Source organism: Notothenia rossii, assembly GCF_949606895.1.
Source record: "Notothenia rossii genome assembly, chromosome: 6".
Taxonomy (NCBI): domain Eukaryota; kingdom Metazoa; phylum Chordata; class Actinopteri; order Perciformes; family Nototheniidae; genus Notothenia; species Notothenia rossii.
In genome coordinates, this window is record NC_136909.1 from 73227084 (window position 1) to 73239650 (window position 12567).

The following is a 12567-nucleotide window of genomic DNA, read 5'->3' on the forward strand; positions in this document are numbered from 1 at the left end:
GTTCTGTTGGTGTCTTTTCATTTGACATGATATACTGTGTGCTTGAAGTAATGATGACCCTTTTTTCCATATTCTTCCTTAATTGGTGTTAAAAGGAATTTGAGTGACGCTCCCCTCTGCAACTGTTTTTCTTGCAGCCACAAGGTGATGCTGTTTAGTTGCAAATAGTTATTCAGCCAGAGCACATTTGGTTCATTCATGGAGTGTATGACGTGCTTTGATTTGTTCGTGAAGTAGAGACAACACTTAAAGACGGGTCAATATGAGAGAAATCTGCAAAACACCATAAGTAAGTTCATAAACATTCAATACTTAACCAAAAAAGACTAATTCTTAATGAATGTAAATGAAATGCATCCCATTAGCCACTCTGAAATAAAACTTATTGAAAATACATGTCGCTTTACATTTTTCTTACCCCTTTCTTCAACTTCTTCCAACTACAATAGTACATGTCCCGATGTCAAACAGACAGAAAGTAGTCAACAAGTTGTGTGTTCATGTTTAGGCTTAAAAGTGTCCATTGAAGCAAATAAGAAACTGGAAGAAAATGAAAATTCAAACAAAACAAATTTGACATAAAAGTTTACATGTTGCTAAAGTTTACAGGTTTGTGAAATAAAATGTAAATCAGTTTGAAGCTAAATATGACCCACACTAATAAGTACTCAAAAGGCCACTCAAGGAATCATCTGTTACTCAAAATCATGCTGGATTTGCCCATGAAATGGACATATTTTACGGAGTTTGAGAGGCAGTGGGTGGATGTCAAGAGTGGAAGCTGCCCTCTACAATAGGAGGAATGTCTCAGTGTGTCATTATGGTGTCCATGTCAATGCATGTTTGGTATTGTAAGTATATGTTGTAAACATCTGTGAGAATGGGCCTGCTTTTTCTCATGTTCTGTAAATATACATCAGACAGCTTCCATGATAGGAATAGCATTGTTTTACAGCCAAAACTCTGGAGGGGCTTTATTTAGCATTCCTACTCCAAAATGAGAATGATGACTGTAAAATGAGTCCGACGTACTGTAATCAACTTTACATTATCTGGTGTGCAACAAAACCCACAAGCACTTATGAGTAGATGATTTTGCTAGTGTTTGCAACGAAATGCCTTTCAGAGGGAGCTCATTCTCTAGAACTACAGATAGAGCAAGGAAGCACTTTTAAGGTTTAAATATTCTTTGTAGATTCCAGCATAATTTTGTATTTTCTTTGTGTCAAAAATGGATGGTTGAGGAAACATTCTTTCATTTTGTCTGAGGCACAGCTCTTCTGAGGGTGAAATAGAAATGACTTGGGTTTGAACCATGCTGTGGAACTTCCTGGATGCTGCATTTGGTTTCTCTTTGTTTTTTCTTTCTCTCTATTAAGCACATTTGGTTTTGTAAATCACACATGTAGGAACTAAAAACATAATTCTTTTGTTTAGGTACGAGCAGCTGCCAACTCTGTCTTGTTTCTTTGATTTCTAATTTAGGATTCCAACTGTTGAAAAATAACTTTTTCAACTGGCTTCAGCACTACTGTGAACTTTAAAATTGGGAGCCGTTTCACATTAATTGCAGTTATTTCCTCATCAGAGTCAATTGTTGGTGAGCTTGTTTGTTTTTGCAAACTCTTCCAATCCCCCAGATGAATTGCAAATTGCTGTCATGTCCTCCCACGGCTTTGAAGGCAGGAGAGAATACACGTTGTGTGTTTGCGTATATTCCAATCACGACTGTGAGAGCGAAGGGACGTTACCACCACCCCCCATTACCACTAAACACCACTGTGCCCTTTTTAATTAGCCATTCATAGGAGAAAGATCTACATTGCACTGACACTTTTACGGGGACAGATGGAGTATTTTTTCAGATGAGGGTATCACACACACACACACACACACACACACACACACACACACACACACACACACACACACACACACACACACACACACACACCTCAGCACATGTACTTGTTTCCAGTTGGTCAAGAAACAAAGCAGACAGACACATGTGCACACATTTTTCTGCTTGCTTATCCCCTCTGGGCCTTTGTTGGTTAAAGGGAAAGTGTTCTTGGGTCTTTGGGACTGTTCTGATGTTTATGTTGGGAGGGATCCACCCTGCAGAGACCTGGTGGCTTAGTTTTAGTTAAACACCAACTTTTAGTTTAGTTTGAGCTTTTTTATAACTGTTTTTTTAACAAGCAAAAACTAAGGAGCAAAAACTGCTAAAAAGTAGCAGTAATTCCGAAAAAGAATCATATTGACTCATTGACAAAACCAACACAACTCTACATGAGTGCATAATGAATCATTCTTGATTAATGCTGAATTTGTACTAAAGGACACCAAACCAATAATGCATCATTGACTCTTTTGTTGCTTGTGCAATCCCGTACAAGAGGGGATGTAAAAGTAACTAATGTTTATGGATAAATAGAAAGCGGTCTAAGTATTTTGTATTGATTTTATGCCGTTTAGCAGTTGATCCTGCGTTAATCTAGCAGCCTCAATACGTAGGTGGTGAGTAATGCAGATACACAAATATCCAGGATCTAATCAATCTAATCATCAACAAGACATGTTGTTGCTCGTTAACCTTTCTCAATTTCCTGCACTTTATTTTATTGTGTCACCATTTGTTTTATTGTGTGGATAACTATGAACAATGCTCTCTGGATTCAACCCACTAAAACCAGAGGGCCATTTCCTACCCATTTCCTCACAGTGATTTGCAATTCAAGCAGCTACAAATCAATATGGATTTGGAAAAAGTTTTGTGAAAGCTACAATTACACTGTCAACAGAGGCTGGACTCTAAAATATAGTGTTTTAACTAGATGTCCAACTTTTGAAAATAATATTTATATGCTTATCATTTAGTTTTCCCTCCTCAACACAGTCCAGTTTATGTCTGTATGCTTTGAGTCCAGTGAAATGCACGATCCTGGAATTAAGAGGGGGATGTTTAGCCAGTTACTGCCATAAATCCAAAGGGCAGAGTGGTTTGGTTATGAGAGTAGCAAGCTTGTCTTTTAATGTATTAGGAAATCATTTCTGTTGCTGTTCATGCTTAAAATAAAGTGTTGGCTTTGTATGGCTGTGGTCTGCCTTCCAACAGATCATTAATATCTGTGTCTGAGTGCGTTTACTTTTCATACCAGGTCCTTCCTGCAGCTTCTGTGTGTGTGGGGCCACTCGATCTCAACGTTAGACCCACATTTACGGATTGTTTAGTCCGTATGTTTGCCTCCAAGGATGGAGGTGTTGATTTCCTCTTTTTCCCAGTGGATTCGCTTTCGCTACATGTATTCAGACACACACACGCACAAACACACACACACACTGAAACAGCCCAATCTCCCCACAGAATCTCCCTTCGGGCAGGGGTTATGCAGTGTCATGCAGGTTAGGTCTCTCTCTAGAGGTTTGCCTGGAGGCCAACCTGAGAGAAAAGGATTGGAGTGAGTAAAAAAAAAATAATACAAATACTTGAAGTAGATCTGTAATGTGAATAGAATCAAGGGAAAGAAAGGGATCTGGAGAATGAGAGTGAGTTCAGGCAGGGTTCTGAGGTGGGGGGGGGTGTGTTGTGTGAGGAGGGAGAGAAGTGGGGGTGGAGAGGAGGGGTAGGGGTGGAGTCGGGGGGCTCTGCTATTTGTAGATCCTTGTGATGGATGACTGGTGTGTGTGTGTGAGTGTGTGTAAGAGAGAGAGAGAGAGAGAGAGACTGTTTTTTTTTTTCTCTTTCTGCTCTTTCTCTATTCCCTCTCTCTTCAGGCGAGCAGAGCAGAGCGGGACTGAGTGAGAGGAGGACAGAGACACAGACGTGTGCAGACCAGAGCACAGCAACTCCACAGAGACAAGAGAGGAGAAGAGTTTACAAGGAGAAAACAAGAGAAAGAACAAAACAAGCTTTTTTTAACATCAGCAAACTGTGGTGGATATCATACCTCCATCAAAAGAAATATAGAAGAACAAAAAGGAATTTGCTTCACAGCTTAGAGGAACATATTAGCATTTATTTTAGTTTTGTCTTCTATTTATACACATATTTCATTATTTTAGAGGACTTGCAAGGTGTAGCAGGACTCTTTTTTTCCTGCAGAGAAAAGGTGAACAGAGAGAAGTAAGGGTTTTGTTGAAGAAGAGCTGTCTGCAGTGGAGGTGAATATGCCCGTCAGAGGTAACTGCTTTGGGGCAGGCATGGGACGGCTTGCCCTCTGGATGTGGGTGGGGATGCTCTGCGCTCTGCTCGTGGGCCACAGCAGCGCCTGCCCAGCCCTTTGTACCTGCAGCGGCACCACAGTGGACTGCCATGGACTGGGTCTCAAAACCATGCCAAGGAATATCCCCCGCACCAGTGAGAGACTGTGAGTACCATCTGTACTCCGTGTGTGTGTGTGTGTGTGTGTGTGTGTGTGTGTGTGTGTGTGTGTGTGTGTGTGTGTGTGTGTGTGTGTGTGTGTGTGTGTGTGTGTGTGTGTGTGTGTGTGTGTGTGTGTGTGTGTGTGTGTGTGTGTGTGTGTGTGTGTGCGTGTGTGTGTGCGCGTGTGTGCGTGTGTGTGTATGTCCATGTGTGAAAGAGAAACTCCCATACTGTGTCCCTCGGTCTTCTTTAGTCAATGTTTTCTCTTCTGTTCCCTTTATCGTAGCAGTGCCCATGACTTTGCTTAGACTCAAACATAACAATAGCTGTGTGTGTGTGTGTGTGTGTGTGTGTGTGTGTGTGTGTGTGTGTGTGTGTGTGTGTGTGTGTGTGTGTGTGTGTGTGTGTGTGTGTGTGTGTGTGTGTGTGTGTGTGTGTGTGTGTGTGTGTGTGTGTGTGTGTGTGTGTGTGCGTGTGTCAGTCAGTCAGTCAGTCAGTCACTAACTGGCATTCCAGTCAGGTATAAATAGGCATGAGGGACTGGAAAGAGCAGGAGCAGATGTGTGCCTTTAACATGTGTCCATAATGTACTTACCTGCTTACTGCATGTATTCATATTTTAAGTTGTGAAAGAAAATTAATTAAGTCAAATTTGTTGCCTTTTTTAAATTTGGAATACATTTAGAAAGAGTTTTACCTAAAGTTTTTGAAACAGAACTGGGTTCAGCAGGTAGCTTAAATGCTCTTCTGTTCGGGGACTTGTTCCCCCCCCTCATATCAAGTGTCCTGTCTGTGCAGAACTGTGCCTCTTTTTATCTCTCCCCCCCCCCTCCCCCTCTCCCCCGTTTTCACTTTCCTCCACTCATGGGCCAAAGACTCCTCTCTCGCCCCCTTCTCATGCCCCCGAACACTCACTCCACAAATTGTTAAATCATGTAGAAAATTAAGCAAATCTGCTTCTTAAGTGAGCCTTGCAAGAGGATCACGTAGCTGTCTTGTAAAACGGAGGGAGGATGGGAGGAGGAGGGAGAGGTGAGGCAGACGCCGGCGTGCCGAGTGGAGTTTCTCTGTCTTTTCTGACGTTCCTCTGAAATATTCATCTGTAAATCAGAAGTGAGGAGTGCAAGTGAAAATAGATTGTTCTATTTCAGCTTTTAAAATATCAGTCCTGAATAAAACATGCTGTGGGAAAGAAGGAGAGAAAGCCTGTGTCAGAGGCAGTGTTGGCATTGTGGGAGCTAGCTGCATATTTTATGCTTTTCGTATTTAATTTCTAAGAACACCTTTTTTTGTTATGTTGCAAGGCGGTCTGCATGCTTCCGGGTTGCTTATGGGCACATGCTCGTTCAACATTTAAGCAGAGAGGAAACATGGTCATTTTGTGGTTTCCTTTTACATGAATGGCCATTCACACTGGAAATGTACCCTGCCGCTCCACTCAAGAGTATTTCTGTGTTAAAAGTTGTTTGTGCATTCATAGGTCATGTACAGCAGGGGTTTTTATCGTTGTAACATCTCTGTATGTTTTCATACACGTCTAGCACACTTAGGATGCTGCATCTTTAACATGATGTGTATAAAGGTCAATGGTAATTTATTCCTAGGTCGTTGCCTTTTTTGGGGGGGGGGGAGTGTGTGTTAACTGCATGCATTAGCCGTGTGTAGGTCATGTAGATAGCCAGTCTCCACGGAAAAGCACTATTTAACAATAAAGTACTTTTCGGCAGGCCATTACATGGGGTGATTCATCACGGTGATTGTGCAAGTCAACGCTGCCCACCCTGCCTCATATGATGGTCCCATGTGCAAAGCTAGATTTATGTGTATGCATTTTTAAAATGTGTGTCTATGTGAATGATATTGTGCAAACCGCTACTGGGGTCATAAACTAAGATCGAATGAGTTGGTCAAGTTTTATAGAATTGTGCCAGAAGTTAGGTCACTGGTCTTGAGGACAAAATATCAACTACAGAGAGACAAACTTTTAGATTACAAAGATATAAAATGGATAATGTTGAAAAATGTCCTTGCCTGTGGAAGAAGGTGCTGTAATGTTGGGAGGGAACGCAGATGCAGGCAAGAGAAAGCAAACAAAAAGAAGAGGCGCTTCACTTTGTCACTCTGATTTCCTGTGTGTTTATGGATATCTGTGTGAATGCATATGTGTGTGTTTGCCCTAACGTATACAGGGTGATGCCTTTGGGAGATAGAGTGTGTGTGTTAAAAGAGGGGGTTGGTTTTCGGGAGAAAGTGTGTGTGTTTGTGGGGCGGGTGTGTGTACAAAGGGTGTTGAGACAGACAGCAGAATCCCATTTGCACTTGTCAGTGTGGGTTTGGATCAGGTCTGACCCCTGCGCTCCTCAGACCGAAGCCTGTAATGAGACTGAGCTCCACGTATTAAAATCACACCCTGCCTCGTACGGGCCACCGGCCTCTCCCTCCCCCTGCTCCCCCTCTGCATCCATCCTCTCTCTTTCCTTGTATTTCTTCTACCTTTGTTTTATACCTCTGCTGTGACAAACTAGGACACAGTAATTACTTTGACATCAGGTTATGCTTTGAGGATACCAACATCTGTAAGGCTGCGTAAAGTGACTTATTACAGGCAATAGGGTTGTCAGTTAGGCTTTTAGGTGCAGGTATTGAACAAACCTGCAGCCCTCTCATTCTCTCTCTCTGCTTTATCTCCATAACAGACCAGCTGTTTAGATTAAGTGTGTGTCTCATCTGTGAATTAGTTGATTTGCAGAAGCGGAGGAGCTGTGTGCGTACCTTCCTCTAATTGCAAAAAGCCAGTGTATTGATGTGTTTTCTGTGCCAGAACATACCCTGTGCTGAGATTTAGGGGCACGTTGGAGCTCCTCCAGAAAGAGGGAGGAGGAGGCTGCTGCACACCATATGTGTGTGTGTGTTTGTGTTTCTGCTTTCATGCATGCCTATATAAATCTGATGTTCACTTGTGTTTGTTCATGAACTTAAGCATGTGCCCCCATATGTGACCATGTGTGCAGTGAATAAGTAATGTTAGATGAAAACACATGAGGTTTGATGGTGGTGAAGATGAGGGGCTCCCTTGCTTCGATAACCATGTTTATGTATTTGGGGGGTTGAAGGTGGGAGGTGTGTGTTCGTGTGCCAGGGAATGCCTGCGGTGTTTTTGGCACCCGCACAGAGCTGGTACCTCTGACAGCTAACCAGCCACCTGATCCATAATTTACCCCGACAAGACTGAACACAGCCCTGCCCACTACCTGCCAACTTGGACTTTGGGACTAAAGGGGAAAGAGCAAGATGTAAAAAGACAAAGAAATGGGGTGAGGGGTGGAGCTGTGGGGTCGAGAGCAGGATGAGAAGATCCTTCAAAGCGAGACTGGCACATTATCTGAGGTAGTCATGGAGGGATTACGGCACAGAGGACTGAAGAAACGTGTAAATCAACCACAAAGCTTATGAATGAATAAACAAGATTGCAATTTATGACAAAGGGCAAAAAGGTCTAGCCTTGAGGCAGATTGATTTTCATTCAGGTCTTTTTTAAAGTCTTAATACATCCATCCTTATAGCCGGTAATCCCGTGAGGAGTGATAATGCCTGGAATGAAGATCATTCAGGGAATGTTTATGCTCAGTGGAGGATTGTGAAATTACAGGACTGGGACATAGTCAAGTTGATTTACGCTCTGCACTAAACAGCTGTGGCCTTTCTTCTCTTGTACTGAATACTATGGTGGACACGATCGCTATAGCCGTCTTTCAAATTCAGTTTTCTGTGTTTTTCAGTCTGTCAAAGTGAGTGGTAACATAGGCATCTTAGGCCAAAGTGTAATTTATTTTGTGGCACATTGTGCGGGTTTTTTTTTTTAAATGGCTCCAAGCATTTATTGAACTTTTTACACTTTACATACATGTACCATGTTGCTTGTCTAAGCACCGTGATGCCAGACTGCTGAGCATTAAAGCAGCTGCTGTGTGTCTAAACTCACCCAACACCCTGATGAACGCAGCTACTTTATGGAAGTGTATTATTGCACTCATGAGAAGAAATTACCCCATCAATGCGTGTCAAAGAATGCCTTCCAACACCAATGCATGCACTGTCTTAGAAGCTTATATGATACGTGTGAGCATGTGCATATGTGAGAGTACATGCATGATTGCCTTACACGCCTATTTAAGAGTGGCTGTATCTCAGCAGACCATGAAAATCGAATTTGGTGAATCCACCTACAGTAGATCACCTTTCATCTCTCAGAAGTCCATCTTTCCTTTTAACCCTCCTGGCTAGTCAGTAAGAGGCTGGCAATTGAAGAGTGAAAGGTGTGTGTGTGTGTGTGTGTGTGTGTGTGTGTGTGTGTGTGTGTGTGTGTGTGTGTGTGTGTGTGTGTGTGTGTGTGTGTGTGTGTGTGTGTGTGTGTGTGTGTGTGTGTGTGTGTGTGTGTGTGTGTGTGTGTGTGTGTGTGTGTGTGTGTGTGTGTGTGTGTGTGTGTGTGTGTGTGTGTGTGTGTGTGTGTGTGTGTGTGTGTGTGTGTGTGTGTGTGTGTGTGTGTGTGAAAACACATCAGTGAACACTCTCCTGACGTTGTAGATATCCCTTCATAATCCACATTTCACGCCAGTCAAGTGGCTTTTGATGTGATGCAAGTTCGAGAGGAAATGCACCGGTCTACACACTTATCTTATTGATGCTCTTTTCAGTACTACGTGTTTCAATGAAAATGTTAATTCTCAATAAGTAAATGTATCATTTAATTCTAAGGTATATGAATAGCTTTAAGCTCCAGGAAGATATCTTAAAATCCAATATTTTTGTCTGACCACCATACAAGCATCACAGCTTGCATATTTGCAGCTGAAACCAGAGAAAGTTTGGCATTTTTACTATAAATATGACCCAAAGAATATTTGATTGTCCAAGGAGTTGCAGATACCCTTTTGATCAACTTATCACTTAATTGACATATCATTCCGGCTTTGGCCGTAAGGTTATCTAGCAGATAAGTTCATCTTTGTAAAGACCTGGAGGAATGCAGATATCAGCAGGCTGAGTGGGGGGAGAGGGCTCTACAAAGAACAACTCTTTATTCTCAGGGATCAACAGACACATGCAGCATCCATCAAGTTACCAGTCCTCAGCGAACATCTGTCAGGCAAACGTCTTCTCAGTGGAGTAACTGAAACATAATAGATGTGGCAGAGCAGATGTCTTGTCCACATGGTACACTTTACAGTCAAAGCTCACAGTCATACAGCCTACATGCCTTCATGCAGGACTCAAAGCCACAACAAAACCTCAGCGTCTGTCACTGAACAAACTACAAATACAGTACAAACCATGAAAGACCCTTCAGTCTGCCTCTACAGCGCTGTGTGTGTTCTTTTTTTCAGAAACATATTGGACCAGATGTTTTATTGATTCACTTAGGCCTGAGAGTGTCGTAATCTATGTTTGATCAGAATGTGGCTATGTGCTACTTTCCTCCTTTTTCATTCCTATGGCTCTTTTTTACAATCGTCCACACCCTTTTGCTATCAGTCTAGTGTCTGTATGCCTACAGCAGCATCTGCTACATGAAAACATTCTGAATCTCCTTTTCAAGGTTGCTGTAGCGTTAGGCCAGATAAAAAACAGCAAAAGAAAGAGGCTTGGGTTTTAGTCCTTGACTTTTACCTGTAGCCGTTCATAACATGATGAAGGCTCTTCAAAATGCAGGGGACCCTGCACCGGTCAAGGCTCCGAGAAGTGGTTTGTTGAGTTTGTCAGTGTCTGTGTGCAATGCGTGTAGGATCTGCTTGGTGTTCACCTTTCTTATCAGAAAAACTGCTCTTGAGGCCTGACTGAGCAGAATAAAAACGGTAAATGGCCCTCGAGGAGCACAGGAGCTGGGAAAACACTCTTAGACGTCTTTGCGCACACACACACTTATGCTTGCTGACGCACACACTAGCTAAAATGTACAGGAGAGGGACTTAACTGCCTGTCTGAAAGCCACATTTCAATGTAGAGGAAATGTGGCGTTCAAGTTGAACAGAAATCTAACCTCTTAGTGCGGACAGCATTGTTCCAGTTGCATTAAAGGGTGTTATTTTGGTGGTGGTGGTCGGCTTTCTCTATCTCTCTTTCTTTCACTTCCTCAGTATCTTGTGTATGAGGTTGTTGTAAACCCAGATGGTACTGCCTGGTGCTGTAGCTTGTTGCTTAACCTAATATGTAGGTCACTTTCACTTCATAGTCTACCAGGCCTCGTTGCTACACTGAAGTTTCCCCGACAGCCCGTCAGCTTCTCACTGCCACACGCAACACTCCACCACACTGCTCCACTCCGTCGCTTTCAGGCAGCTAACAACATTGTCACAGCAGCTCTGTCTTCTATCTGTCTCTCAGTGCCTCTTTCTCCCCCCCCCCTTACTTTCCTCCTGCTTGCTTCACGGCTGTCACGTCCATATGTCGCAGAGTTCGGAGAAATACATTCTTTACTCTTCCGCAGCTTCTCAACCTGCTCAGTTCATTCATTAGGGACAGCGCTTGCTGGTCCGGTCAAATAGCATCATCACTGTGTGACTGTAGTTAATGAGCATCTACGCTCTGTCTGTACATGACCTCAGGTTTCTGATCATCAGATTTTTTCCACAGCGAGGAGTTTGGAAAGCTCTGTGCCACCGATCCTTTATCAGCTGGCTTCTGTCTTCCCTGCCAGGCTAAAGCTGTTCAGGACAAATGGTCCTGTGGTGCTAACATCAGCGATTCAGAATGACTGCACTGCTCAAATATAAGCACCTTGATTAGTCAGTGTAAAGTGAGAAAGATGTGTTCGATTCCCCATCAAAATCCTTACTTGTATGCATTGTGAATCTATCAGTCAGAATGAACTTTGACCTTATAAATAGCAACACTCGCCAAGTTTGACCTTTTAGATAATAGATTATTAAGTAGCTACTCGAGTTTGTTCTTGCTAGTTTAACTGTAAGTGAGTGTGTGTGAGTGTTAGGACAGCAAATGAAGTGTTTGATAAAACAAGTGCTATTCTCAACTTGTAAAAGGCTGTTGTAAGCTTGCTAAGGATGTTTGCTAACCTGGCTCCTTTTGTCACAGCCTGTGAGAAGTACTTTTTTGATTGTGAATTATTTTATGCCTGCAAGCATAGGATTATTGAACTGAAGTCTGTACTTACGTCTTTCCCCTGTATTGAGAAGTAAAGCGAAGAGTTTCAGCATAATATCTTTGAATGATCCAAATCCACAGTGTGGCAGCAATTTAAAAGAGCACTTACAATTGACAGATTAAAAGGTGTGAGACTTTAGAGTGGTCCCATATTTTTCTGACAGATCACATCGCCTTGTTTGCTAACCTGTAATATTCCACATTTCAGCTCTCCATAAATAGATTATCATGGTGGAAAGCTGTTCGGCCAACAGTAGTTTGTCTTGTGGTCATTATTTTCTTTTGCTCTCACCAGCTCCCAACAGAGCAACATTGCCTTTCCCACTGGTACTGTTTGTGTACATGCCAGTAGGAGTGCTTGTGTTCACTCCTTGATACTGTATATGTATATAGTCTTTGTGTATGTGTTTAAGAAACATTGCACATGAGAATTTTTTTACATTTGTGAGACTACATCTGTACGAGGGCCTTAGTGAGCCAGTCTGTTTGCTTATTCTCCCTCTCGTCTTGGGTTTTTATTTCATGTAATGTTGCTCAATACAAACCAGGTCCCCCTCAGCCGTGAGACCCCAGCAGCTGCTAGAAATAAACATAATGAGTTTTTCAGCGTTGTAGCAGCGCCCTGAGCCCCTTTGAATTATAGAGATGTGGAGTGTTGGAGTATAGCTGCCGCGTGTCAACCCGAGGGAAGGTGCACCAGGAAGTACTCCCAGGCATCAATCAGCTCGGAAGATGAAGGGGGATTAGATAGTGATGTCATAAATCCACTGGCTCTCCAGGAAGTGTGTCAGCACAGGGAATCCTTGCAGAGTTTCCAGAGGATGGGATGGATTTGACTGAAGCAGTTGAAGGGTGCAAATCCCTTGCTGTATTAACTGGGTATGATAGTACTGTAATGGGAAAACCAAACTAAGTTGGTACAACAAAACATCTGTCAATGAAAGGACTGAACGTGCCTTTGCTGCTGTGCCAAAAGCCATTGCTTAGTCTCCTTTGATTGTAAAACAAAGAAAGTAGCCGTGACTGATATTATAGCTAATAAA

At 42.7% G+C, this 12567-nt stretch overlaps 1 protein-coding gene across 3 annotated transcripts in view; it reads left to right on the forward strand.

The window, feature by feature from the left end:
• The first annotated feature begins 3797 nt into the window (after positions 1-3797).
• Positions 3798-12567, forward strand: part of slit1a (slit homolog 1a) — an 86372-nt gene continuing 77602 nt past the window's right edge. For all 3 annotated transcript variants that reach the window (XM_079686964.1, XM_079686966.1, XM_079686965.1), the window contains exon 1: positions 3798-4370. In XM_079686964.1, coding sequence (XP_079543090.1) covers positions 4171-4370 — 200 coding nt within the window. In that variant the 5' untranslated portion in view covers positions 3798-4170. The remainder of the gene's footprint in view (positions 4371-12567) is intronic.